The sequence below is a fragment of the Liolophura sinensis genome, chromosome 1 (genome assembly GCF_032854445.1).
Source record: "Liolophura sinensis isolate JHLJ2023 chromosome 1, CUHK_Ljap_v2, whole genome shotgun sequence".
Classification (NCBI taxonomy): Eukaryota; Metazoa; Mollusca; class Polyplacophora; order Chitonida; family Chitonidae; genus Liolophura; species Liolophura sinensis.
Window position 1 is genome coordinate 67,437,938 of NC_088295.1, and position 27,056 is coordinate 67,464,993.

Here is a 27,056-nt window from a genome sequence, read left to right on the forward strand (position 1 = left end):
TAATGGATTTAAAAGGATGTACCTAACTTGCTTCAGGATACTGTCATGATTGTGCCAATGCAGTAATTACCTAAAACCATTCTGGAGTTCCAAGATGCTACTTCGTCTGTTAATGACTGATAAGCATTAATTCATTGCTACGTAGCACCAATACTATCCGTAGTTCTTGCAGTTCCATGTTGGCAAACTATCATGCTAGTGTAGCAACTTCATGTAGCAAACTTTGGCTTTATCTTATTCTGCATACATGTATATTCGAACTGTGACATTTCGTTTTGCAGAAATAAAGGCAAGCAAAAGTGTAGTTTCAATCACCTTATGTATTTCCAATGATGTTGAGAGATTTGACATCAAAAAGACAACAGTAAAATGTTCTTATCAGGCAAATTTAACCAGTGGGTAAACAAATGGTGGATAGAAAATTGAACTACATGCGTGTGACCAGCAATCACCGGATGTTTGTGGGTTTTCACCAAAGTTCACTCAGGTTTTTGTGCGACCATTAATGCTGACCATCGCTGTACACATGTAAGTGAAATATCGTTAAGTATACAGTAAAATAACTCCAATCAAAAAAATAAACTAAATTACTGGATGAATACTGCATATAAATCTCAATTTTCCTGTTGTTGTTTTTTTCTCTGAAAATCATAGTAATTATTTCAAACAGTCTATAAAACAAGAGTCTATACACCACTGACCATCCAAGACAGACTGCAATATATATACACACACACACATGATATCTTCCATGTGCATGTGTCTGCATTCAGCAGTCCCACACCTGGCTGCCTAGGGAAATTACTGATAGACAACACACCCAAAACACTGAAAGATTTATCAGCTACTATTGCATTAAGGAATACCAAAAGAAATCCTGACAATCTCAATTCTTTGCAACCTTTTAGCAGGATTCCAGAATGCTACAGCTGCAGTGTCAGTACACAGCGTTTTTACCTCATAAACCTAGGTGCCCTAGGTTTGCAGGGAATTAAAACCTTAAGCAATCAGCGATGTTCACGCAAGCCTGACGATGGAAAACAAAACACAAGAAAATTTATAGGGGAATCTTAGATTTCGGTGCCAGTCTACAAATCAGCAGCAAATGCCTGCAGTAAATGGGGTGCTACTAAAACTGAGAACATGCTTCAGGGGCTCACAGACGGCATGAGAAGAGTCAATTTATCTTATTAATTCTCGAATGTTTCATCCCCCCTCCCCCCCCCCCCCCCCCCCCCCCCCCCCCCCCCCCCCACCCCCCCCCCCCCCGGAGATCTGTCATAAGTGATGGATGTTCTTTCTTCTATTATTGACGTGCAATGTTTTATGCCACTTGACGGATGGACACTAATCATCATATAACCCTAACTTAACAGCCCATTTCCTGCGAGCATAGTGACTTGGAGAGCAAAATTCTCCTGCCTCTCTCCAGCCATAATATGCTACGACTTGTGGGTCTGAATAAAGGACTACTAACCTACCCATAAACCTCGCATCACATTTCCTTAAAACGTTTGAAACATGCCCGATTCAGTCAATGAAAACTGCATTTACATTTTATTCTTTCTAACAGCTTCAATTAACACTTGTCATGAGTGTTTCCTGAACAAATTTTACAATATCGCAATCTACATTAGAAGTTTTAAAGGAAACAGGAAATATGTCATTAATACATAATTTTCTGGTTTTTTTTTTTTTAATCCATACAATCTTTTTATATTACTCATGCCACATTTCACCATCACTGGTTTACTGTTTCAAGACACGTCTACAATATTTTTCTCAACTGTTTATGTTGTCGGCTTTAACAAACAAAAATATACAAACCAACTTTTAAACAGCACTATGCCATTAAGCCACCTACAGTTTGAACTTATCTCTACAATAGGAGAATGACTATTGCTTTTTAACTATAGCTGCTAGAATTCAGGTTTCAAAACTACAGTAATATCAAGGGAATGCGCATTAAGTAAACATGACTTCCGTGTATTACATGTATTAATTCTTCCTGAACCAAAACCATTACTCTTACTGCACTATGTCACAAGAGAACTTTGCTAACAAATCTTTCACATCTACATGAAGCAAGCCAGTACAATAATTTGTCTTTAACAGGAGGTTGGTGTTTGTCTCTAGTAAAACTTGGCCCCAAAAGCCGTTAAAGCCACTGTGGTTTTACAAGAACATGTTTACATGTACCTCATGTCTTTTATTATGCTGTCTTTTATTATGAGTCTTTTATTATGCTACTTGCAGTAGTAATAGTACTTGTTTTAAGTAATAGTGCCTGTTTTAAACATGTTTAGGATCAAAAACTTAAGTTTAACAGGTTAAACAGTTTGAGAAGCGTAGACTTACTGGACTTGTCCTTGATTTTACAAGGCTTGGTCACTTTCCTTGTCTGGTCACACCACTGTTTCACTGTTATCCGTCTTCAGCTGGTCAACCCGTGTCTTCATCAAACGTGTCCGCATCACACTCAGACCACTGACCACGAGTGTAACGACATGCTGGACAAGCACAAAGGGAGACAATCAATCACAGCACAACCAAACAATAAAAAACTTTACATCCACATATGTTTAATATCAATTTTGTTAGACATACATGGAGGCATTTCTTTGAAATTCTTGAAACTTACATTTTCAGTACATACATGTTCAGGGAATGCTATCTTATCTTATCACAGAGGCAAAGCTCACAAAATTTTGGTTTAAGGGGCCACTTTCACAAAACTTCATAACTCAAATTTTCATTTTTTAACTTATATATCTTTATGTCTATATCATATCAGGTGACATCACTGACCAGGAAAGTTGCAAACAAATAATTCAAAACATTTGCTGATATTCTAAGGGAGATAATTATTATGAACAAAGGGTCTTCTCAATATTAGCCAACATTAGCAAATGAAGTCACAGAGATCACATCCCTAATCTCAGCTCAAGTAGGATGGTATGTCGCCTTCCATGACCCAGGACTACAACAGGAGAACTTACGTTTTTTGCATTTCCTGGTCACAACTTTGTAATTTCGCAGGTGGTTGAATCCCCTTTCCGTAGCGTAAGCGTGCGTAACCTCTGGTTTGTGACCGGGTTACAGGGCGACCAATCACCACGGGTGTATTTGCATGCTAAGACAAATAAATAAGCAATGCGCCATATTTCACCAGGGCAGTATAAAAACACTACGCAGTTTTTTGGTTTCGTAAATACGATAAAAGAGTGAGATTCCCGGGCAAAATGCCATGGCCGCTTTATGGCACAACAGGGTTGCATGTACTTGCCTATCTTCTAACATGGCAGTATTCTTGTTCAGTTAAACGTACCTGTAGAATATTAATATTTTTTGCAATATTTGACATCCAAACACACCCACGAACATAATTCAGAGAAAAATCTAATTTCCGTATTCTACATCATGTATCATCCAATCTATAACATCCCACTAAAAAATGGTGGACTCGTACTACTGTGCCAGAAGGGACAAGATCACATCTAGAAGGGACATCACTCTGTTATTGTAATATCATATCTCAAAACATCTGCATATTCTATCACTTCTACTGCTCACCCATACACGTGTAAATCATGCAGTATGATATCTGACCATGTAAACCTACCACCAATTCTATCATAATATCAGCAATGCTCAATAAACACATGCTTCTGAGTCTTTTTATCCATAAAGATTTGCTATAATTTAGCATCCAACAGAATCTTTGATTTTTAGCTGTGAGAAGCACTTTTATTGGAGGTTGGCATTGTTGTTATGAAGTCCCTGGGGCGGTCATTCTGACTTCATCTTGTTGTTGATCATGGGGTGCATTTCTTTCAAAATGTGCATATGTGTCACAGCCTATGACTGTATATCAGTCAGTTTTGTTTTTCATAACAGAAAGCTACAATCACATCAAAATCAAAGAGCCTATAGCCTGCCACTGGCTTGCCTTTTGTTAGACTCAGAAGTCTTAAAGGAATCCTTATAGAAAGTTTCATTGAGCTTGTCACCATTCATATTTACCATGTAACCCTTAAATTTCACAGCCACATACCACAGCACTAGACCTTCACCCTCTGCAAATAAGCAGTAACCTTTACAGCTGGAGAGAACTGGAGTAAACCAGCTATATGCCCCTGACAAGTCATAGACAAACCAGTCAGAAGTGGATTGAAGCTGGCAGCCTTACTGTTCAAGGGCTGGACTCGCCTTGGGAGTAGAATGCTTTTAAATAACTGGATGATGTTCATCACAATTACAGACAATGAAAAAACTAAAATGAAGTATATGTCAGATGAAAGATCACTAACCAATGTCCAGAAAAACAGTTTGATCCATTTTTTTTTTTTTTTTTTAGAATTTTTCCATCAGCAGTGAAATGGGTTTGAAAACATCAGATTCATCGGTGGTCTGTAGTGACACATTGAGTATCAATGATGCAACACCCATAGTTTTTGCTTGAAATTACAAGTAGTTCACTTCAAGGAACATTCCATGAATGCATTCATAGACCTATACGTACATACATTTTGAATCAATGAAATCTAGTAGCCTGTGTGTGTTATGTGGCAAAAACCTGAGCTGAAATCACTGGTCCTGATATAGTCCAGAAAAGGTCACCACCGAATCCAAAGTTTCAAATGCGTTTTTACTAGGTTGAAAAAATTCCCCTCCAAAAATAAGTCAAACTATTTTTTTCAACAGTATTTATTGGTCTGTCATCAGGACATCTACTTTGTGTTAGTGTTTCTTTGCCTTTAAATGTAATGTTCTTTTTCCACAAGATACCATAAAAAAAATAAAATGCAAGATGAAAAAAAATCCCCCAATTATGGATTACATGCACTAGTTCAATTCCCTTCACCCAAGCTTTGTATATCATATACATATATTACTCATCACAATGCTGTCTGGTGTCATACACCATTTAGCACTTACCTTTCTTGCACTTCCTCTTAATAGTGATGGTGGGCTGACATCTGTTGGGGTCACCCTTCCTTAATGTCAGCACTCTGGTACGTGAGTTTGTGGCCACATCACACTCAGACCAATCAGCACGGGTGTACTTACAACCTGAGACAAGAAAAAAAAAGACATGCTGTGCATTTGGGCATCATTGTGAGTATAGTGAGGTAAAGAAACAGTAAGGTTGTGAAATTTTGCTACCTAAAACAAAGCTGCACAATAAACTTTTACTTAACATCCTAACTGATGACCATTGGCTATGTTGCATTTTATACTGATTTACAAAGCTAATCAAGTATAAATCAAAGGTCAATTATAAACCTCTTAATATAAGTTTCCAATCCACGCTTTTCATAACTGAAGCGTGTGATTTTTTTTCCACCAGCACAGAATCACAAAAACACATAAGAAAAGATAAATGAAGTCATTCCTAGCAGTGTTGTTTATGGTTTATGCCTGCCACAAACCTTTGGCTCTTCCAACCTTGTTCTTCCTCTTCTTCTTGCCCTGCTTGCCCTTTCTTACAGCGCCGACTCACTGTTTTGGTGGGCTTACATTTACTGGTGTCGCCCTTCTTCAGGGTTGCTGTCCGGGTCTTGTAACCCGTGATAGGATTACACTCTGACCATGCTCCCTTTCCATACTTACATTCTGCCAGGAAAAAAACAAAAACTCAAAAAATGTAGTCTGGCTTTCACCATCCCAAAATGTGGCCAAGATGAGGTATTTTTTTCCTGTCACAATTTGTAGGATATAAAACCAGTCAACTTAAATATCATACGGAATATGTTTACTCATAATTTTGTTGATTTCAAAATATTCTCTGATTTTGAGATAATATATCCTACATGACCATAAATTTCTAGTTAAATGACTAACTTGGCCATTTTTTATGATTCTGAGAGTTCTATTGATTTCAGAAATGTGTTTTGAAGTTGCTTGGAACATGGGAACATTTAGGTAATGGTATACCTGGCCTTATACGTGTAGGTAAGTATCCATCAGGAATGAAGAAGCAACTCATGTAAACCGTTAATGCAATTTACTAAATCTTTGAAAGAAGAAATGGGCTTTATAAAATTATTATTTTTATAAATCAAAACAAAATTTCATGCTTTTAATGTTTTATAATCCTTATAAAAACAAACCAATGGATGTTATTTAACACCATGATCAATGCTATAAATGTCAAATAGGCAAATAAAATAAATGTATCGTAAAGCAACAACAACTTTTTATTGTGATCTCCCAACTGCAGTCCAGGACATAATATGTTGATAAGTGATGAATTTAATCACTGCACAAGCATTCTCAAACTACATGATGTTGCGTGATAATCCATTAGCAAGATTTCATTATTACATGACCTGGTTAAATCTGACACTCCATCAACATCCTTAAACTCGTTAGATTAAGCCCCTCTGTCTGGTGGATCATTGATCTGCACAGTTGATTTTCCGCTGGTCATTAAATTCAAAACACATGAGTAACTTTTGGAGCAGGTGATTGGTTTAATTACAAATTGATGTTCAGGGCAGAAGAGTGTGTATTAAAGCTAGGGCTGGCTCATGGCTGGTCAGGTGGATCCTTATGTGAGGCTGCTTCAACTCCGCTATTTGTTTTTATACCTCTGTGGAATTGCAATGGGGAATCTTGATTTGCACTTGTCCACCTGAGTGTATCCACTGTATGAGTGTGAGTTCATTCAGGACACCATTTCTCAAAAACTATTAAAGATATACTGTAATTCTTCAACCATTTTGCATCTTTACAAGGTGTTTATTCACGCAAATCCTGATAATATATACTTTTTGTGAACCCCTGAAACTGCCCAATCCAACCAATGTAGTTTTGTGGATAACTAAAAGCACTGAAGGCATGATTGATTTAACGGTGTGAATTGTACTTAATGATAAAGTGAGTCAAATCTAGCTTCATGTTCAGGTAGCAGAATAGATCTGTGAGGTGAGACTGTCCGCTAATAGTAACAGTCAGACAATCACCACTCAGAATGAATTATTATGGCTACTATTTCAACTATATCACGGCGATCACCACTCTGACATGAATTCCCTACACTAATTCTTATAATTTTAGGGCAGATATTAGCAGTGCTGAAAGCAAAGAATTGCATTTCTCTGGCAGTTTTTTAAAAAAGTAACATTATGAATATGTTGCTTATTAGACGGACTAACAATGAGGGGAAAACAGAAACGATAAATATTCCTGCTACAATTACAGGTACATTGACTAAAAAGAGCAGACCAGGTGTCCCAAAACTTACAGTACTCACATATTAACACCATCATGGTTTTTGGTGAAACTGATCATAATAAAGGAAATTCTGAACATGTCTGAGCTTCAGCGTTAACTTCGATGGTACCAACATATTATCACGTGAACACTACATGTATCTCAGTTTCCTGGTAGATGTTTTCTCGAAACAGAAGCTTGTGAAAGTACATGTACATAGGTCAATATATATGCACATCAAGCACATCATGACACAAGCAGTACATACATGTTAATTAACTTCTACATTATATATATGTACGTATTAACAAAGCACTAGATATATACAATGTAAATGTATAATGTACATTGTTGATAATAATTTTATTATTTTTTATTGTCTGGTTAGTGTTTTAAGCCGTGCTCAAGAATATATGATAACACCCACAAGTAGATTAGTATCTTCAAAGTAAAACACATGCTGTAAACAACAACTCACTAAGTAAATCAAGATTAAAACTTGTCTGCATTTCATTTCTTTCATCAGATGTCTCATTACAATTGATAAACCTTTAATCTATTAAGGATACTGAATACTTCATGTAATTTGTTTTTCCAATAGTAAATTCATCAAGGAAATCTCTTCACGTTTGTGAGAGTTGCCCTCTATAGGGTTAATGTCATTGTGTGTATGTACTGACGACTCTACAGATACATGTTTATATCTACTCCACGCAGAGCCAGGTCGTAAATTCATGTACATGTGGATACTTGGCGTGCGGTTATGTTGTGGGTAAAGATGTACCTCTTAGTCAACCACACCTGTAATTTATAAGCATACAGAACTAGTGCTAAGAGCAGGCACTGTGTTAATGGCAGCCACATGCAGACAGATACTGTCCAGGTGACAATTAGGCTGCCTACAGCAGGCCACAGACAGGCTGTGATATATAGTCACCTTTTCTACACTTCTTAACAATTTCTTTAGTTGGTGGGCAAACACTGGCATCCCCGCGTTTCAGTGTGAGCGTTCGCGTTATTTTCTGTGTTTCAGGGTTGCATGGGCTCCAGTCACCTTTACTGTACCGGCATTTTTGGTCTACAAGTCAACAACACCACATTGTTTCAGCCTGTAACATGCCAATGAAAAGATGGCCGTGTGCCAAACCATAATCTACCCCGCTAAGGCAGGTCATGCTTGTCTGCGCCCCCCCCAAAACCTGGTCTTAATCATAACTGTTGATTTCCACACCATAGTCTAAAATTGGCAAAGCAATGTGAGGAGACATTGTTAAAACATACCCCGCTTTTCTCCCTCCATGCATCTGCACCCTAGAAACAGCTGCCCTTTAACCTCTTTACAATAACATACATGTAAATATACATATATACATATGAAAGCACAGCTGCCATACACTTACTGTAATTCTTCAACCTTTTCGTGTGTGTGCAAGATGTTTTATTCAAGCATATTCTGCAGGCATTATTCTGTGTTGACTGATAAAATTATACTTTTGTGAAGCCCAGAAACTGGCCAATCCAACCGATATAGTTTTGTCTCCAAAGTCATATTATAAATATGCATAGCGCACCGTAATGACCCTGGAGTCTCCCACCAATGCGGTCGCTGTGAGTTCAAGTCCAGCTCGTGCTGGCTTCCTCTCCGGCCGTAAGTAGGAAGGTCTGCCAGCAACCTGTGGATGGTTGTGGGTTTCCCCCGGGCTGTGCCCGGTTTGCACCAACCACAATGCTGGCCACTATTGTATAAGTGAAATATTCTTGTGTACGGCGTAAAACACCAATCAAATAAATAAATAAAAATAAATGTGCATAAGATGCAATAAAAGTTGCTCTTTCATATGCGAAAAGGTGGAGGAATTATCGTATGCATAAAACACACATACATGTATACAGAAACAATCATGAATTCTACAAGGTTTCCTCAACCAATGAACCAAACTGCTGTCAATATAAGCAAAATACTCCCGAGTGCAGTTTGAACACCTACTAAATTCAAGTACATGGACAATTAAACTGTAATAACTTTTATAGCCATATAAAGCTGTAATGCATGTCTGTAATCAAATAACATGACGATTCAGCATCCACCAATACAATCATGTGCATGTACAATCAATATTCAGCAGGATATGAAAGCAAAAACATCCAATTAAGTAACCTACTCCGAATACAGCAACAAAAAATATGTAAATTATTATGTAAATTACAAACATGAAGTTATTTAAAAAAGGGTTTCTAGTTATATTTATATGGTAATACTTTTGATATAATATAAGTCTTATCAGCTGAGTACTTTAAAAAATATCTCAAGAAAGAAACACAAATAACCTCCTACAGAAAAGGAAAAAACCATTAATTCACCTTTGAAAAATGATTGCTGAAATAATTTCCAATTTGTGCAAATTGGTAGGAATCGTTGAATGACTGGCCTTCTGGCACACAGATTAGCAATTACAATAAAATGATCATAATGAACCAGCTTTTTACACCACACTGGCTAGCACAGTCTACTTTGAACCTTTTCCCGAAAACGTTTACATACATTCCTTTTTGCAACTCTGCGTTACCATGAATGGTTGTTAAATGTAAGGCTTTTACATGACCACTGGATGCACATGAATGACTGTTCCATATTATTACTCAATCCCTATAACATTACAAGGCCTTAAGCCCTGAAATGATTTTCTGTGGCCATATCAATAAGTTAGAAAACTTCAGGTAAACGGTGAGGGAAATCCACTGACCTTTATTCTTCCTGTTCTTGTTGTTGCTGTTAATGGTTGAAACACTTGAGCTGACAGCTTCTCCCCTCAGACCAGCCTCACTCGGAGACAGGCCTGTGATTGGTCCACGAACTTCCTCCCGACACGGAATTTTGCATCGTACCTTTTTGGTCTTGGAGGGACACCCTGATCCAGTAAGGGTGGCTGTTTGGAACCCTTTCCCACACCTACCCTTTTTGGGGTTACATTCTGACAACTGCCAGTCACAGCCTGGTATTTGCTTCAAAGCTGAAACAATCAAACAATTGGTGATATTTTTATTGAATTTTAAAGCACTGACAAATTATTCATATGTAATATTCACACCTTGTGAATATAATGTTCTACAATACAAAATACATGAACAAATGTAATTCTCTTTCCAAGTGCTCAAACTGTTCTCCATTTTAGGAAACCAGTAGTGATGCACTCATCAACATTAAAAGTTATATGTGAAGTATGCATAACAGAATGAAGTTTTCCTTCAACTTTTTTACGACTTGCTATGATACATGTACATATCTGTAACTCATTCAACTTGTTGACATGCAGATTGACTGAGTGATTGGTCTTTCAATACAATACACTCATGAATATTTCACTACTACAGGTGGTTGAAATTTATTGGTGGCAGTAGTCTTGTACACTATTTGACATATTCTTGGATAATTGCACGTGTCCATGATGTACAACAGAAAAAAATAATATCTTTGTAATATACCCTATTAACCATATTAGACCAACGTACATAGTAGCTAGAGAACAACAGTTCATGCAGTCGAGTGACCTAATTACTATCTCTCTATATCTGAGAAGTCATCAGGCTTAGGGGTTGGGTGTTATCTGTACATCCAGTCAGACAAGCTAGACACCTTTTCTCTCATGATATTACCCAACCTTTAATATCAGCCTACCAAGGTTTGATACCAGATGCAATTTCTTCTAAAATATTACCATGGAAACAAGGCATAATTTGCCTTGAGGCCAGGGCAGGTGATAAGTAAAGCGCCTCCTCTGGTTGCCAGGGACAACCTCCATGGCACACCAGACTACCCTCTGGGACAAAGGCAACTGAATTCTTCGACATTCCTTTTGTTGGCATCTGGAAAAGCTGCAGATGTGTTTATCTAATATAAATTTTTAAAGATTGAATTGACAGGAACAAAATTAACTTCAAGTCAGTGGCATCTCAAAACTATTGGCCTCCATTTTTTCGTGAACTGAATTTTCTGGAAATGTTGACATTTCATGAAAACCTTTCCAGCTGGCTAAGACACGAACAAAAGGACGGGTTTTTATCTGTCTCCAAGACAGTCCACAAAGCAGTGTTTAAAATGACATTTCTAGGTTAAACGCCCCGTACTTCAATGACATTCTTCTGTCAAGAAGTTTTTTTGCTCCAAAAGAATTCCACAAAAATCAATACATTTTCTTTCAAAAATTACTGCATTCCAAGTGAATTAATAATTCATACACAGAGTGGCACAAAAAACAGAAACGATGGAATTGGCCATTATTATTTTTTTCTTTGCCCATCAACGATAACAAGCGCAACAGTGATATTCAGCAAGGATCAGATTCTATGCTTTTATGGGAATGTGCCTAAATGATATATTATGTACATATCAGTTCAGAAAAATAATCAGGTTTAAACAAGATGTGTTTTAAAAGAGTTGACCATACACAATAAGTGGCACTGTTATATCCTGTGATATTTGTTTTAAGAAGATGCAAATCAACATGTTTTAATAGGATTGCATGTTTACGTAAAATCAATAATTTAAGTTTTCATACAGTGCAAACCCTACTGATGGTCTCCATTGGCTACCCAGCAGCCAACCAGTAATCGACATATGATTTGCCTGTGGTGCGTTAGTGGAATGATTTGGGAAAACTGAAGGAATGTTTCAGTTCTCGTTGCCTATATGAATACCGTCAAACAAGTATAAAGGGGAAGAACGCGGGCTGGAAGACTAAGCTTGTCGTTGGGTGCATAATAGCTTTAAGGTGCATATAACTGTTTTTATAGGCCTACAGTGGTCATTCTGATTCGCATCTAATTAACTTTCGAAAAATCACGCATGATGATGGAAAATATGCTTATATGGACATTCTAATGAAAAAAGAGCAAATATGTTCCTACAATGGAAAATAATTTTACTCCAGTATTTTTTTCTTTTCTTTTTCAAGTTGCTGTATTACATGTAGCTCAACAAAGATTCACGTCATTTAACAGTTACATTTCCTTTCATGAATCCTTGAAGTCATGGTGGGAAGGTCTGCAGCAACTTGCAGATGATCGTGGCTTTCCCCCGCCGTATAAGAGAAATATTCTTGAGTATGGTGTAAAACACCAATCACATGAATAAGTTTAAGTCAACATATCCTCAAGCAATAGGAATAATTCTGCATTCCTATTGAATGAATGTTAAGGGAAACTGGCAATATGTAGCTATTACTGGTCACTGGTTCCATATACATGTATATCTTTTAAGCCACTAAGAACTCTCGAATTGGCCATGTAGCTACATGTATTACTAGTGGCCAGCTATGCATATACATGTACCTTGGGCCAGAGAAATCCATGTCCGTAAGTCCACTGTCAATCTAAAACTTTTTTCAGTGGAATTTATGCATACAAGGTTTATGAAGATGACACTAAAAGTTGTTTGTTTGTCTCACAAAAACTGGGCTCATTAGTTCTACACACCCCACAGTTTCTCTCAGAATGTTTCACAATAATGGTTGCAGAGGTGGTTGAAAAAGATGAAGAATTAGAGTACATATATATGCAGTGCCATTACAGAAGGTCTGCAGGTGATGTTTCTTCCAGTCTTGAAGAACAAGAGATTGTCCACCGTGTTTGGGCATCATTACCAGCAGTTCATAGAACAGCATGCACTCCAAAATGGCATTACTCCAAAAGTATGTCCTGATAACCATCTGCCTGTATATGTATAATATAATCCATGCCGCATACATTACTTATCAATTCCCATATTCAACTTTATAATGCATGTCTTTCCTAATGTTATATTTACAGTGAACATACCACTAGTCCAAAGAATGATGTTACTCACACACAAATAAAGTCACTTTCAAATGAGCATATTATCATGTACAAGATATAATATATATAGTACATGTGCACTTAGTGCCATTTCACGTGGATCAGCTGAATATCATCAGTCATTAGAATCCAGTAAAAAAAGATACATATATAACATGAAAAAAAAACTTCTTGTCTTCTAAAAACTTGTATCTACATGTAAATCCAATAGAATTATTTCACTTTTAACAGTTTTATAACATGGACAGAAAGTCCATTACATGCAGATATGTATCTCTCCTTTGTATCTCTTTATGTATGCACACTCTCTCTGTTCAAAAAAAAAAAAACACAAGCTATGCAGGAGGCTTCAGAATGCTGCCAATTACTATATAAGTACATGTGCAGATATATTCTTTCATTGAGGTTTCATGCTGTAATGATAAATTTCCTCTAATATGGCAATGGTTGGCTTTATTTGTGCCCAGATTAAAACACAGCCATGTACATAATCTATAGTAAAGCCATGTGCATACATATATGGACAGCCCTAACTTCAGGGAAATGTAATACAAACAGATTTCAGTGCACCCATATAAAACTCAACTACACAACATGTGCACATAAATGTGACATACACTTTACAATCGTGAAAAACCTAAAAATAATCCTACCACAAGTACCATAATAAAACAGAAAGAGTAACCCTGATGCCTATCTGTTTCTCATGTTATTACATCTGACATGTTTAATTTTAGCTAGGAATATTTAGCTATATTGGCACAATCCAAGACTAACCTTTGCTTTACAGGCTTCTCTGTCACGACCTACCCAATACTGCTCTCGTAAAACTCCCGGCCTATTACTGGATTCTAAGCCAAGATAAACCATTTATTACGCAAATGGTTCTTCAGAAATGGATTTTCAGACCTTGAGCCAATTCCACAAAGCAATTCCTGACAACCATGTTTACAGTTAAAATTCAAACTTTCTGTACGATGCAAAGTTTACGGCTGTAGAACATGTATAAGTTCAAATTCTGACAGATTTATCACTGTAATACTTGCTCTGTGCTTTTAGTGAGTCAAATTAAGTGCTACAAATCACATTCTAAACTGTTACTTGACATTGCTGCATTACTACATAGAACACAGGGAAAGAGCAAATGTCATATTAAAACCAATAGCATATACATGTACCTCTTTTATTTATTTGATTGGTCTTTACGCTGTAGTCAAGAGTATATCACTTATATGACAGTCCCCAGCATTATAGTGGGTGGAAACTGGGCAGAGTCTGAGAGAAATTAACCCACGACCATCAGCAGGTTGCTGGCAGACCTTCCCACGTAGGGCCAGAGTGGAAGCCAGCATGAGTCTGACTTGATCTTATTACGCCACGATGTCACGCTAACTGCCTCATCCACGGATTTCCCCATTTTTAAAAAAATCAAATCATGAAATACATGCATCCTCCACTACATGCTGGTATGTTTACAACCAAAAGGCACAAACAGATATACATTGTACATGCATCCTTGATCTTGGAATAATCCATTACATGCTGGTATGTTTACAACCAAAAGGCACAAACAGATATACATTGTACATGCATCCTTGATCTTGGAATAATCCATTACATGCTGGTATGTTTACAACCAAAAGGCACAAACAGATATACATGCACCCTAGATCTTGGAATAATCCATTACATGCATGTATATTGACAACCAAAAGGCACAAACAGATATACATGCACCCTAGATCTTGGAATAATCCATTACATGCATGTATATTGACAACCAAAAGGCACAAACAGATATACATGCACCCTAGATCTTGGAATACTCCATTACATGCATGTATGTTTACAACCAAAAGGCACAAACAGATATACATGCACCATATTTTCTTCAACTCTTTGATTATAGCCATAATTTTTGTTTTGGGGGGTTTGCCAAGACCAGGGCTTAACATAAGGTTGAAGAATCAGGGTACATATGTGGTAGTAAGTGCAAGCAGGTGGTATCCAGATATCAACCATTCATCAGTCCATGACCATATTCTGGGCTCTGACAAGCTTTAATCTAGGATAGAAACTGAAACTGTCATATATCGTCTACATGATACAAATGGTGTCACCTATTTCAGTCCCCTCCCCGAGGCCATCCAATACCTGACACTGACAGCCATGTACTGTTACACCCCCAGGCCCTCAGGAACTGGTTATATGACCCTGAAGGTATAGATACCACTTTAGCAGAGGGCCCTAAGGGAAGACTGCACAGTTCAATGATAGTGATGAATGAGTCATGATTAGCCCCACAGCCCCCAACCCCCCCAACGATCCCACATATATCCTCCCTCAGGGCAGTATCACCTCTGCTTCCCTGGTCAGAATTCCCACCTTCAAACCCACCAGCCCTAACTACAGTCAATTATCTTCACTGGTCCAAGCCTGTCAAAATACAAATCCGCATTTTCAAAGAACCCTTCAGAGCCAATCAAAAACACATGCTTATCCATGTATCTAGCTGTCATATCACCTCAGTACTCATAGCCCAATTAACTCAACACAAGAGGAAACACCGTAACCAAAAAAAAAAAAAATGCACAGCAGCAAAAACGCTACATATGTATCGTCAGCCAAAGTTTGTCATGCATACAGGGTGGATTCCTTGTACGAGCTCAACAGCTTTTTATGTCGAAAAAATAAATCAAGTGAGAGGAATTTCTGTAAGTTACGTCAATGTAATTAGAGTGTCGCCTTTCTCTAAAAGGGGCAACACAGCGGTATGAAAGTGTCACATCCTGACACAAGTCACCCAACATTTCCCCTCAGGAATATCCAGAATAAGTGAATAAGTGTAAGTATATTCATACATACATACATATACATGACTGTAAAAGCCACACTGTATTCCAAACGCAAAAGTATGGCATCACAAATCTGTATTCAAATTAAATGAAGATAACTGATGGAAAGTTAAAATGATTAATATTTTGCGAATATTTTGGCAGCCTGGTTCAAAATGTGCATCCGGAGCAAACATGCAGACTTGGATTTTAATTTCACAGGTTCTACATGTTCAAGACTACAGATTAAAACATTAAAATCCCCTATAACTTCATTAAATATTTACGAGCTAATCACCCTGCTGTGTGCTCTACAGGTATAGTACAGAAGGATGCTTACATGAAGTTGGTGAAAAAATCACTTGAAATGATATGTGATAAGAATGTAAGTCACCAAAAAACTTAATAACGAAAAAAAGTTTTGTTTCTTTTTAACATTTGACGAAAAGGAAGTCTGAAATATCTTCCTACTGAAGATAATCCACATTTATTACTTTACCATAACCAGGCTAAAGGCTGTCAGAGGCAAGCTACAAGTTCACCAACAATGCACCTATAGCAGGCTACCAACATTCCACAAATCTTCCTGTGATGACAGTGAAGACCATGATCTTCAACAAGCAGTTCTCATTCCACCATTCCAGAAATATACAAGTCCTCTTCACAGACTAGATTAAGGCAATGTCATGCTACTGGGGTGCTTACTCTTAAAAATCTTCTAACCTGCACATTGTCCTATACATGTACATTGGAGGGCTAAATACACAACAGAAGTTACATAAAGTTACATGTGTCCATGTACCCGGAGTTGTACATGCACATCACAAAAGTTCATTATCACAATTTATGATATATCAATGTAGTTACAGACAAGGGCATTTCTGTATCATAAATAGTATTTCATATACTGTATTTCAAGTTTAGCAAATATCAAGTTACATTTGCTGGATTCTAACTGATTCCTCCATCTCATACAGAATGGAAAATTAAAGACTTTTTGTGAAGTTTGATTAATTTCTTATCAATTCGGGAAACAAAAGTAGCATTTTAAGACTTTCATGTGATTTTGAAAGTGCAGTTTTAAAGGTCAAACTTTAGGTGAAATAGAGTAACTCTTGATTGTCAAATGATAAGGTACATTGTTCAACATAACACGTGACCATTTGAGTTCCCACTACATGATCACTTCTGTACTGGTATGGCAAATAAATTAACAGTCAATAATTCAAAAAAAAAATGTTACACAACATTTTCTACTTTTCCTCATGCCCATCCATCTTTACACAAAATTCAAACCATTCAAAGATTTTCTTTTGACATGAAATAATGAAAAATAAATCAGTGGCAGCATCCAGCCTACCACTATCACTGTAGCCCAGCTGGAAGCTGCTTCAGCATGGCTGGGTAACACCAGATGTGATTGGTTACAATTCTGACCTATCAGCTACTTACAAGTGATTTGGTGCTGATGACTTCTGGCCAGGTCACAGGCATAAATAATTTAATAACAGTCCAAAGGTTTCCTGATAGCTTCTATCTCAGATTAATCGGTTTCCAGCTGAGTCTCTACTCTCATTTCAGCAACCACTGACAACATGTTGGGGCAAAAAAAACCTGCAGAGGTTCCACTTGAGTCATTCCATCTCATTATTCTTTCCACGGCCATTTCGTAATTACAATGTTATGTACATGTAGACTCCTTTCTCCTTCACTTAATTTTTTCTTCAAACAATGGAATAACATAATGAAAAGACAAGGACGGACTAACTTATGAGACAACCAGCACTGAATACATACATGTACACAAGTAGATGGACAGTGTAGCTGACATAGCAGTAATTCACCATAAAGCCACATAACCATTACATGTACTTCTAGGTACAAGTAATAAGCAGTTATACCTACAACAGGCTAGATGTTTCATGTCTTTATTTTTTCTCACCAAAAAGCAAAAAAAAAAAAAGATTAATCCACCTAAAAAAAAAAAAGAAAAAAAAAACTGCATTGATCACATGATTAAAGACAGGTTACAAAAGTAACTTTCAATATACCTGCACAATGGAACTATGTATGGTTTGGCTGGTCTATCCAAATAAAGCTTTAACCTCTCAAATACTGTAGCCCAGTACAGTATGCCTGAGAGGCGCTTCTGCTTCAAACGTGTACTTTCACATCTCCACACTTCTGTCTCACAACTACAGCGCGTGTAGTTTTTCTGAACTGAAGTCTGTGATACCCATGATAGATGTATCTTCTGTTAGCAGCCATGTGAAATACACATACACTTATAGATACAAACTAATAACGTGTCATGACTATCTGGTGCCAAGCCCGGCACACCCTACTATTTGCAGTATCATTCAGATCTGGGAGCAGTTCCTAACTCTGTCTACACACTGGTAAATGATCGCAAGGTTTAGTAATGCACCAAACAACAAAGTTAGCCTTAATATGACAGGGTTCCTCATCATCATGAAAAGGTCAGCTGATAATTGTGTCATTTCTGGTATCTAGGTACAGTGTAATGCTCTTGAGACAATTGGTGGGTCGTTCACTGTAGTGAAGTGGGCTCACACACCAGATTAAGGTCAAGTGTTATATCAACCCAGACAGACACATTACCCTAACCTTTTCAAACAAATGCATAAAAGAAACACAAATGCCTCCCTATGAATAATATATTTACACAGCATTTGTTAGTATCTTCCATTAACATGTTACAAACAATACTTCCAAACTTGACATCAGACTAGGAAATGAACACCCCTTAACACATATATTATATGTAGATGACTGGCTTAAGAAAACCGCGATACATGCAACCTAAATGGACGATGAAAACAGAGTAATGTAACTTGGACGAGGGCCATCTAACATACAGTCAGAGACTAGTAGACCTCTACGTCACAATTAGAATTTTCTTTTCAACCCGTGCCAGCATAAAGGAGAAGAAAACATAAAAATGAATGTGAAAACTTATTTGCCAATGTAGTCTTTAATGTTTTTTCTTTCAGGTGAAGAGAGTATTTGAAAATATTTTTTATAGCTCAAAATCTAGGTTTAACACATGCGTTCACTGAAAAGACCTAATTCTAGCACAATATATTTATTAAACATGTGTTACATCCTCATTTATAACATTATTACACAAAGACAATTTATACCAAAAGGTGGTCCAAAATACCCACCTCACAAAAATTATTTTCAAATGTCTTTTTCCCTTTAACAAAGATCAAAAAAAATACTGAAGACAACATTTAGAAATAACTTTTTGCACTCTTTCATCTGAGCTTGTTTTATGTTTTCTCCATCTTTCAGATTACCTGATGGTGGTCTTTAGGCACCATGTGGGTGACAGGAAGCTTTCTTGTAGCCAGTCCGTAGATGGCCTTGAGCTTTCCTCTACCTCTTATACCTGTGGTTGCCCCAAAGCTGGCATGACTACAGACTACAGAGTTAATCAATTCAGTAGCACAGATCATGAAAGTGAACATCACCTGCTCTTCCCTTATTCCTACCAGACATCGACATGTTTGTGTACATGACTACGCATGCAACAATTACATGTAGTTACGCCGTTAAGAACATCAGAAAAAGATACACTTAATTCCTTTGTCTGCACACAAAATCTGCAGCTATAACATTGCAGGACAATGAATAAATGTTTGACGCACTCAACCAAAATTTTGAAATTTGTTCATAAGCAAGCTGCCTGGACATTAAACGTGTATATGTTTTCCAACTGCAGTTTCGAACTTTCGTTCTCATCAGGGATATGAGAACAAAAGTTCGAAACTGCAGTTAGAATACAATGACAAAGAAATCTGAGAAGGTTTCCGTTGTTTTTTCTTGTACCTATCCTCCACATCAGAAAAACCAACTTCTTTCTCTCGTATATGTATAAATGCAAGTAGGCTGCTTGAATACTGTGTGTATTTATCATATGGGTACTATGACGTATGTTCAAAATAATGTGAACTGCACAGCAGTAATACGTTGTATGGTACAGTATCTTCTAGTATGTAATATAGGCTATATATGTGTAGCTGAAGGATAATTTATGTATGGATTCAACGTCCCAAAATACCCATGTCATTGAGTTAAGCAATCCTACTAGAACTACATGTAACATCATCTCCATCAAGATACCCCTCGGCAGCCATAGTGTGTGTGTGTGTGTTTGTATCAGACAAGATCTAACCACACTAAAAGGTAACCAAACAGTAGAATTCAAGGCATATAGCTATGCGCTTAGTTCCCAGAAGAGCAGGGAATGTCAGATGGACCCTAAAAGCTTTGAGAGCCAGGGGGTTCCCTTGGTATACAAACGTTACCATGCACAGCCAGTTCTATCATGTATCAATCAAACCAAGCTCACATGACAACGAATGAGCTTGGATGCTGATAAGAATTTAAAAGGTATCCTAAAATTAAAAACCTAGACAAAGAAAGGAAATTTGAACACAAAGGTTGTAGGATTTCAAGAGGAAATCTCAAAAGTGCTCTAATACAGACGAGAAGTGTCTCCAGGTAAACAAAGAGTGGAAGAGGAAAATGGGACTTTGCATTAAAGCAAACAAGGAACAGCTCAGGGCAGTCACAAGATAACATTTATCATATAGTGTTCATATACACTGGGGAGCGAAGTCATATTGAGTATTAAGTCATATTGTATTTTAAATTTTTAACCAAACTCTGCAACCAATGTAGTTTTCCAATGCAAAGTTGAAGTATAAACAGCAGCACTTTCGCTTCACATTTAATATAATGTTACACAAATTTTATTTAGGCTAAGTACAAAATTGAAGACTTGACTTAAAGTTAAATCTGGTATTAAATCTTAAACCAGTTTTGAGCAACCTGGCCCAGGAAGACAACAAAACACTATTATGACCAGCGTCAATTGGAACTGATCATGTACATATAGGTCTCACTGTTTCCTGCTGGTGCAAATGTAACCCTCAATAGAGAGCATCACACCTAAAGTATGTAAAGGGCTACGTAAGACACAACAGGACAATGGTGTCAAGTCACACATGTTAGGGTTAAAACCCTCTTCAGATGTCATCTTTACTGTATATAAAAGCCAGCTGCCACACATCCTTGTTCATTGTCATTGTATTGTGATTAAATCGGGGACGGAATGTTACAACGTGCTAATCTGAATGTCTTGAATTTCTCCAAGACAACAACTGCTACAAGTGTTGGGTATGTCGTGTGGGCACATAGTGCAGGCACATCCAATAGAAAATCTGACACTTCCGCTAAACTGCATAAAATGACACTTTTAAGACTGACATTAAACTAAATTGTTGTCAATGTTTGATACAATTATAATCAAACAGTAACAGTGAACAAAAGAAGATTGATTTGTATTAGTGACAGCTGTATGTAATTATATCGAAGGATTATTTAATCTTTTTTATTTCCTAAGCTTTAATTCTAATAACATTAATCAAACGTAATCCTCACATCTATAGATCTGATTGGTCAGTAGAAAGTATCTCTGAAATATAACTTCACTGTCACAAAACACTTTATGAGTGAGTGAGTGAGTGAGTGAGTGAGTGCTTGGGGTTTAACGTCATACTCAACAATTTTTCAGTCATATGACGACGAAGGAATCCTTAGGGTGCATGTACGTGTAATGTGCCTCCTTGTAGCAGGAAGGATTTCCACCGCTCTTTTATATAGTGCTGCTTCACTGAGACGACTTACCAAAGGCAAGTAAGCCACCCCGCCCAAGCCATTATACTGATACGGGTCAATCAGTCGTTGCACTATCCCCTTCATGCTGAACGCCAAGCGAGGAAGTTACAACTTCCTCTTTTAAAGTCTTAGGTGTGACTCGATCAAAGATTGATCCTGGATCTACCGGTCCCGAAGCGGATGCTCTACCAACATTGTTATCCGGGCCGGTCAAAACACTTTACGACTTCACAACCAAACGACATAATACTGAACATACATGTGTTCAAGGTTAATTGACTGCAACCTGATTTGGTTTAGTACAATTACAATGGCAATCAATTGTTGTATAATACAGCACATTGCCAATATTGTTTGTGACCTTGAAATCAAAATCATATTTGTGTGGTCAACATCTCTCAAAATACTAGTAAAAACAAACCTTCCAATAATATACAGGCATTAGCAGTATAAACTGGCTTAGCCTTGGGTTTGATAGTGATTGGGTCTATACTGGGAAGGGCCACATGTAGGGTTGGATTCATTTGAACGGTGACAGGAGCCCACTGACCTCTCAGCCAAACATGGCCCTCTCCTGAATTTGATTAATGAGCGACACTATAAATACTGAACTAAAATTATTTTTCAGCAGAAACAAAAATTTTTAAACATACAAGTATCATTGTATGACAAAATACTTACTTAGTAAGCATTAGACCAATGGTTTGCTCATGTACATGTGAAATTTTTTTCACTTGTATTTCCTCAATTAAATGCGATATAGTCACCTGAAAATTACAGGCAAGCATTGTTCATGTATTGATATGTTTGGTGTTCTACACCGCAAGGCAAAATTATTCAAATCGCATGTAAATGCACAGGACATGCAAAAAGTTAACTTGGAGGATACAGTAACGTCACACTCACACTAACAACAAGCACTGCACATCTATACACACTATACATTACTTACACATGGTTACAAAGATGTATGTTTTATGTTCATCTGCAGTGTTTGGCAGGCTTATCTCATTTTCATTCAAGGCAGTCAGGTTTACAAGTTCAAAAAACCCTGAGAAAACTCACAGCATATGTCCAGCTACTTATAACTGACAAACTTTCTGTGTTAATGAAGCTGTTTACAAATGATAATGCACACAAGGGCGAAATTCCAGCATGGAGTTCTGGGCCCAGTTTCACAAAGATGTCGTACATGTACAATAATCGCATATATAGGACAGAGGTGACGTGCAAAATATCGTACGACAAATGTACGTCATAAAAAATGTCCTACAATACTTTGTGAGACTAGACCCTGGGCTTTCAGTGTGGAGAGTGTCACTTCAGAGCACTCTGCCAGCACAGGTCCTCGATTACATGTACATTCAAAAGCTGTTAACAGATATTTCCAGGCAGTCCAGTGTATCAGTACATCAATCAACTCACAGCCTGTTAAAAGCTGGAAATGAAGCACCTCATTATGACTATTCCCCTTAAGTGTAGAATTCCATTCTTCATGGATTTTAGAAGCTCAATCAGTGCTGCTAAGAAGGAAGGCTGAAGGCAAGAGTGGAGTGGACAAGCTTTATCACTGAGGGTGTGGGTGGAACCCTGCTTTATTATAGTCTTGTAGCCGTAGTCCAGCTGGTGTTGATGTTAACAATCTTTCTCTGTCCACCACCCCTAACCCCAACCCCCAGTCAGAGAGAGATCACTTATATGATAAAGGTGAGAGGGGTAGCACCTTGAGCTATATAAATGTACACTGATAACAAGGAATGTGGGGTGTTGGGACAAGATACTGCTACAATCACACTGTGAAGAAGTCCAATTAAGATAATATAAACCATACAAATGTACATGCAGAATCTTCAAATCAGTTATTTAACATGATGCTGTTTTTATTTAACCTCAGGGTGAATTTGCATCAGGTGTATGTAATTAATTAGGTGATCTCCAACAATCCTGTCTTAAGACATGTACATGTAAAAAGCTTGTCAACAGTGCAATACCACCAAGGCCCAGAGAAAAGCGCGCCTAGGAATATCAAAACTTTAATGTCCGAAGCTGTTTTTGAACCAACACCTCTTGGTGTCCTAGAGATTCAAAGAAAACAATCACCTGGCCATGACCGATCTACCCCCCGAAATGAAACAGTACAGAAGTCTTAATTATTTCAAAATGCTCTGTGCTAACTCAAATTTAAAGTGATTCTGACTAACTGCCATTGTGATATTTATCTAACCAGATATGAGAGGAAGTAAAAATAGTACCTTCTTGTCTAAAACGTCAAACAATATACAGTTCACATCTGAAATGACATTCTGTCTAATAGTCTGTTTTATTTTGGTCTGTCACAAAAAAATCTCTAATAGTAGGATATCATCCTGCAAGTATGTTCCAAACAAACCACAAACCACACATTCATGATTAATATAACTCTCAGAATCCAGCAAAATGAGCAACTTAATCATACTCAGGGACAAAATTTCGGCCAAAATATCAGAGGTGATGATCTGTGATGAGAATGCAGGCTTACCTTTCTGTTGACGTGCTCGCCTCTCTTGACGCTGAAGCAATTCCTGAGATACCGCAAAGTGCAACAGTAACAATGTCAATGCAGCAAGGCATAGCTGTCGTGTCATCTTGCTGGAAAAGAAATAGATGCTGTTGTAGTATAACACACTCCTGAGGTACAGGTAGGGTAAGGACAGTGCACTACCGCCTGTAAATGCACATGTACATGTATGTGCACAGTGTAACAATAACAGCCAGCCACAAGCAGTCCCAACCCAGCGCACTGAGACTTTCCTACAGCACAGCCCAACTCCCTACCCAAGGTCTTCTTGTAGGTAAACACTGCTGGGCTCCAAGTGCCCAGGCCAAAGGGGGAAATAGAAATCAGGTTATAGGAAATTATCAGCTTATTTTGCCCATGCTCAGCTGCTGACGGGTTGATTGGAAGATAAGCTAGAGTCCAGGTCGTTTAACAGTGGGCAGATACTTAATCAAATTAATTCCCAATACAGTGAGCATGATAGGAGCTAGAAGACTCAAACTGTACTATAGGCTAGGCAAGGCTGGTATTACAGCGGACTGTTTGAGGAGAGGAATGAGAACTTGACCTCACCCCCTCACAACTTGCTAAGCATTCTACACACCCACCCCTCCTTCCTCCTCCCCTACCCTACAACTGCCTCACACATTGCTCACAATTCATGAATGCAATGGTGTAGTACAAGCTCTGTGACATGAATTCCACAGTCTACCCATGCAACCAAAATATGTGTGTTTAAACGGAGATGGGAGCTACTCATGAATAAGCCAATAACTAATTTTAATTATTAACATAATTATGACATTTATCAATTTGAAATTAAATGCCATATTCCCATGGTACATGCACCGCGCATGTAACATAACTGAATTGTTCAGAGTTAGAAACTATTTAAATCTCTTTCTGAAATATTAAGACTTGCATACATGTATATATACAAGTAAGTAACAGATCATAACAGAGAGGAACATATAACATTCCAACATCCACACTACACTACAGTAACATATGAATGTAAAGTATAATGTTTATGTTATCGTCTATTCTAGGCTTTGTGCATCTCTGTGTCTTGATTCTATACTATTACTATTAGGCCAACAATTTAAATTGTTGTTTTAGGCCGGCCAGAGTAAATCTCTTATCAATGTCATCAGAGGGTACAAAAAGAAAAAGAAAGCTTTAAAATGAACTCTTCTTGTGGACTATCCCAGAAATTTAACAAGTTAACAAAATAAATGGTGAATTTTCAGTTATATTTTTCTTTCATTTTTGGAATTTTTTAATGTCATTGCACCCATAAAACAAAACAAAACTGATGTCGCCTAAAGCTTATATTAATTTAAATGTATAGTGTTAAGCCGCAGAAACAGGAAGGGTCTAAGTTATCATCAGGGGAAAGCTTTCTCACCTAAACCAATAACATGAGGAATGATATGTTAATCTACACAAACATCATTGTGCAAATCACCTAGCTATAAATATTAAATATCAAATTTTTTAAAAATTATTCAGTATTTTTAAAACACTTAGGAACATATCATTAATCGCTATTACAATGGTTATCAAGGTGATAATTTGTTTACGGATGGCAGAGGAAAAGACCCCGCAATTCCAGAGAAAGCCAATCTACCTGTCCTGTTACCTGACAACCATTTCAGTGCAAAGCCACAAATCTGCCATTGGGGATCCACCAATATACATGGAAGTATCCCTAGGGAAGGTTAATCATGTTACCCTTAGAGCATCTGAGGAGAGAGAACAGCATCCAGTCTGATCACTGCCACAAGAACAGGCCTTCAGGCAGCCTTAGTCAATATTAATAGAACAATGCCAAAACACACAATATAAACAAACATGCCTAACTAAAACAATCTATGGGTACACACTATGTACACAAACACACTACCCTGTACACAGTTAGATGTCAATCACCAGAGATGGGTCCATGCACGCATCTGTGCAGCAACACGCCCCTGGCATTCCAAATTCTCAGGGTGTTTTAATTCTACTGAACATGTAATATTTAAATAATGTTATAGTAATACACTTATAAAGGTAAAAAGAAAAGGAACCAATAAGCCTATAACTGACTAAAAGAACATAAAAATACTATATTTAGGTTAGATATGAATTCACACACACCGACTGTTGTCCAGGCATGGGGAAGTAATCTCCACTTGTTGCTGTTTCATTATTTCATAGTTTTACTAACATCTGCAAGTAATGTGTTGACACAGAATGTTATTGACACCTCATTATATCTGTATGATCATACACTTCCATCATACTTATGAAATGTTTTCACTTAAATTATATACTGTCACACCTAATAAAATTACATGTAGTTACTATTTGCGGAAAAGAAAATGTATATTTTGCAGAGATACATGTATTAACTGGACATCTTTCAATACACCTGCAGAGGTAAATATAGCATATTTTTCACATGTACATAAAATGTATCACTTTGTAACACTTGCAATTATTTCAGCATGAATTTAAATCTGTTTCACTGCAATGTAGTCGCCTGCATCCACTTCCAGTCGCCCACCCTAATTACCGTCACCATGCCGACTGGGCGGACATCTATCAGGCTACAGTACAAGTACAGTAGCTGTACTGTGTAGACGATTATTTCAAAATACCTAATTAAGATCAGATTCCCTAAATAAAAAGGAATTAAATTCTTTACAAACTCCTGCACCAAAGAGCTTGCCCCAAATCTGAGGCATGCATGTATATTCCAGGCGTACTTGGACATGTATTCTCCTGGCTACAGTGCATATGCATAAATAATACAATTTCCAAGCCCTGTCAGGGAGTAGAGATTGTGGGTAACAAATTCATCCTGCTGAGGACCTATCAGCTTAGTACAGAATACCGGTTAACGATGTAAGGATTACTTATCCTTACATTAATAAACATTA

The 27,056-nt window shown here is 37.4% G+C and overlaps 1 protein-coding gene across 1 annotated transcript in view; it reads right to left on the reverse strand.

Annotated features, from left to right (window-relative positions):
* Positions 1-2,397: 2,397 nt before the first annotated feature.
* Positions 2,398-27,056, reverse strand: part of LOC135482120 (pleiotrophin-like) — a 42,391-nt gene continuing 17,732 nt past the window's right edge. Inside the window, exons 2-8 of the mRNA XM_064761964.1 lie at positions 24,112-24,221; positions 9,963-10,229; positions 8,156-8,296; positions 5,433-5,616; positions 4,939-5,073; positions 3,000-3,133; positions 2,398-2,510 (exon numbers count right to left, since the gene is read on the reverse strand). Coding sequence (XP_064618034.1) covers positions 5,067-5,073; positions 5,433-5,616; positions 8,156-8,296; positions 9,963-10,229; positions 24,112-24,217 — 705 coding nt within the window. The 5' untranslated portion in view covers positions 24,218-24,221 and the 3' untranslated portion in view covers positions 2,398-2,510; positions 3,000-3,133; positions 4,939-5,066. The remainder of the gene's footprint in view (positions 2,511-2,999; positions 3,134-4,938; positions 5,074-5,432; positions 5,617-8,155; positions 8,297-9,962; positions 10,230-24,111; positions 24,222-27,056) is intronic.